Source organism: Berghia stephanieae, chromosome 8 (genome assembly GCF_034508935.2).
Source record: "Berghia stephanieae isolate SIO BIC M18660-M18661 chromosome 8, UCSD_Bste_1.3, whole genome shotgun sequence".
Classification (NCBI taxonomy): Eukaryota; Metazoa; Mollusca; class Gastropoda; order Nudibranchia; family Aeolidiidae; genus Berghia; species Berghia stephanieae.
The window spans coordinates 1,077,584-1,080,083 of NC_088367.1; the positions used below are offsets into that span (position 1 = coordinate 1,077,584).

General features: G+C 30.6%; 1 protein-coding gene across 4 annotated transcripts in view; it reads left to right on the forward strand.

The window, feature by feature from the left end:
- LOC144977993 (DNA damage-regulated autophagy modulator protein 1-like) overlaps positions 1-2,500 on the forward strand; it is a 103,376-nt gene that overhangs the window by 87,423 nt on the left and 13,453 nt on the right. For all 4 annotated transcript variants that reach the window (XM_078923399.1, XM_078923402.1, XM_078923400.1 and 1 more), the window contains exon 6: positions 793-962. In XM_078923399.1, coding sequence (XP_078779525.1) covers positions 793-962 — 170 coding nt within the window. The remainder of the gene's footprint in view (positions 1-792; positions 963-2,500) is intronic.

Below are 2,500 nucleotides of genomic sequence, written 5' to 3' on the forward strand. Positions count from 1 at the left end.
ATGTTTTATATGTCCAAATAATCCGCTATAGATTACACTATATACTTTGCTGACAGAGAAAATATTTTAAAGTCCATACAAACCTGCCAACTGCTACAACAATAGAAATAAATAGACATTTTTGATTCATTACAATGTGATAAAAAGAAAACTTTGATGCCACAAAACATATATTCAGAGTTTTGAAGGCATATTTAATACTGATAAATGTAAAATATTAATTTGTGAAGTTAATTATAGTAACTTCTATTTCTTCTCTCTGAAAACTACGATTTTTTTACATTTTAAGTTGGCAGGTCTGTCCATGTTCACGATCATTTTTCATCATGTGTTCACCATTTTCAAGGGAGACAAACCTCTAGATTTCAATATTATCTATTATATGGATTAATATAGATACAGCTTCATTTTCAGTGCCACTACTTGCTTCACGAATTTTCATTGTTTGTCTTGACCATTCTAGATTTTCATACTTGCGGCTATGTGGTCTAGTGGTATGACACTCGCTTTCGGATCGGAAGGTCCTGGGTTCGAGCCTCGCGCATAGTTGAGTCCTTGGAAAAGGCTCTTTACTCACATTCTCTCACCGTACTCAGGTGTCAAATGAGTACCTGGCCGTTAACAGCGTTGTCTTTGTTCAAAAAATTGTAATATCGCCTAACACGCATCATGTCCAGTCCTACATGTTAAATGTTGCTGTTGACCAGAGACCCCTTGTAAAGCGCTTTGAGCACATTTAGTGGATATTGCGATATATAAAGCTCAATTTTTTTTTTTTAATGTCTTTTTCAGTGGCCACCAATGTTTACATTCGGTACAAACACATGGAGGAGGTCCTGACAATTTTGACAATACAACACAGTCAGGAGACTCAGATCAGAAGACCACGAAAGTTGAATCTGGCATCTCTCATCGTCGGACTTCTGTCAGCCTTTGGGCTTTCAATGGTGGCAAATTTTCAAGTGAGTTTCACAATAGTTTCAAAAGTTCATTTTTAGGCAATTGCCAATATAACTCATACAAGAATTATAATATTTTCATCAACAAATCAAGTAAGTAAAATCAATAATAAAGCAAATCAAACAATGATAATAATAATAATAATAATAATAATAATAATAATAATAATAATAATAATAATAAATAATAATAATAATAATGATGATGATGATGATGATGATGATGATGATGATGATGATGATGATGATGATGATGATATGATGATGATGATAATAATGATAATAATGATAATAGTAATAATAATAATATTAATAATAATAATAATGATAATAATAATATTAATAATAATCAAATAATAATAATGATATAATAATAATAATAATAATAATAATAATAATAATAATAATAATAATAATAATAATAATAATAATAATAATAATAATGATGATAATTATAATGGTGATAATAATAATGTAAAATCATCTAAAGATTTGATTAATAAATTAGTTACTTAATATTTGAACATACAATAATTATATTTTTAAAAACCGCCTTAGAATGGTAATATGATGGGGAAAAGACCTGGTGCTTAAAAATGAATTTTAAATGTACTGTACAAAATACGAGTCAGAATGAATGCCTTCATTGGGTTGAAGAAGTCAAGGAATTCAAATTTTGATTTTAAACTCAATTTTTATTCATATTGCCCGATTGCCCAGTTGGTAAAGCAATCGCTTCACATGCAAAGGGATCTATGTCGATCCTAGGTGTAGTTAATGTATTTTTTTAGACCCCCCCCACCCCCTGTCCACCCAGCAGCGATTGGGTGGATGGGTCTATTAGGTCTGGTGGAAAGTTCTCTGTGATAGACAAGCATCTTATCCAAATAGTAGCCAGTAATTGTTATTGTCTGTTTCACGCTATAGAGACTGGGATAAACCCTGGCTGCATGGTCCTACTTTTATTTATCTACATATCTATCAATTTAATTTTCTGACATTGTTATCGTAATATTTAGTAACTATCTCAACTGGTAGAAGTAAGACTGAGATATCGCCAATCTGGGTTTCATTTCGCCATATACTTGCTTTTTTTTTGTGACCCACTGTTGTCCATTAAAACGGGGACTGACTAAAGGGTTATCATGCGCAGTTGATGTTTTCCACAGAATTGATGCTACAAAAACCAACATGACGCAAAGTTCTCTTGTAATGATAATTTATTTAGTTACTGTGTTAATGGAAAATGGAATGAGTGTTTTGTAGTGGATGAATCATTGCACAATCCCTTTCGTCACATTACGGGGCCCAACACAAAAAATAAAAGATCATTTGAAATGTTTATAACTTTTTTGTATTTTAAAAATATTTTTAAAATTTTGCTTCATTTCTTTTGGTCATACATTTAACAATAAATTCATTAAAATAAATTTGAAATATAACTAATATGAACAATTTTATTCCAAAAGATTTACAATAAAAAAAAGCATAAAAAGGGAAACAATAGGTACTTATGATGGAAGTGACTTACCTTACTTCCG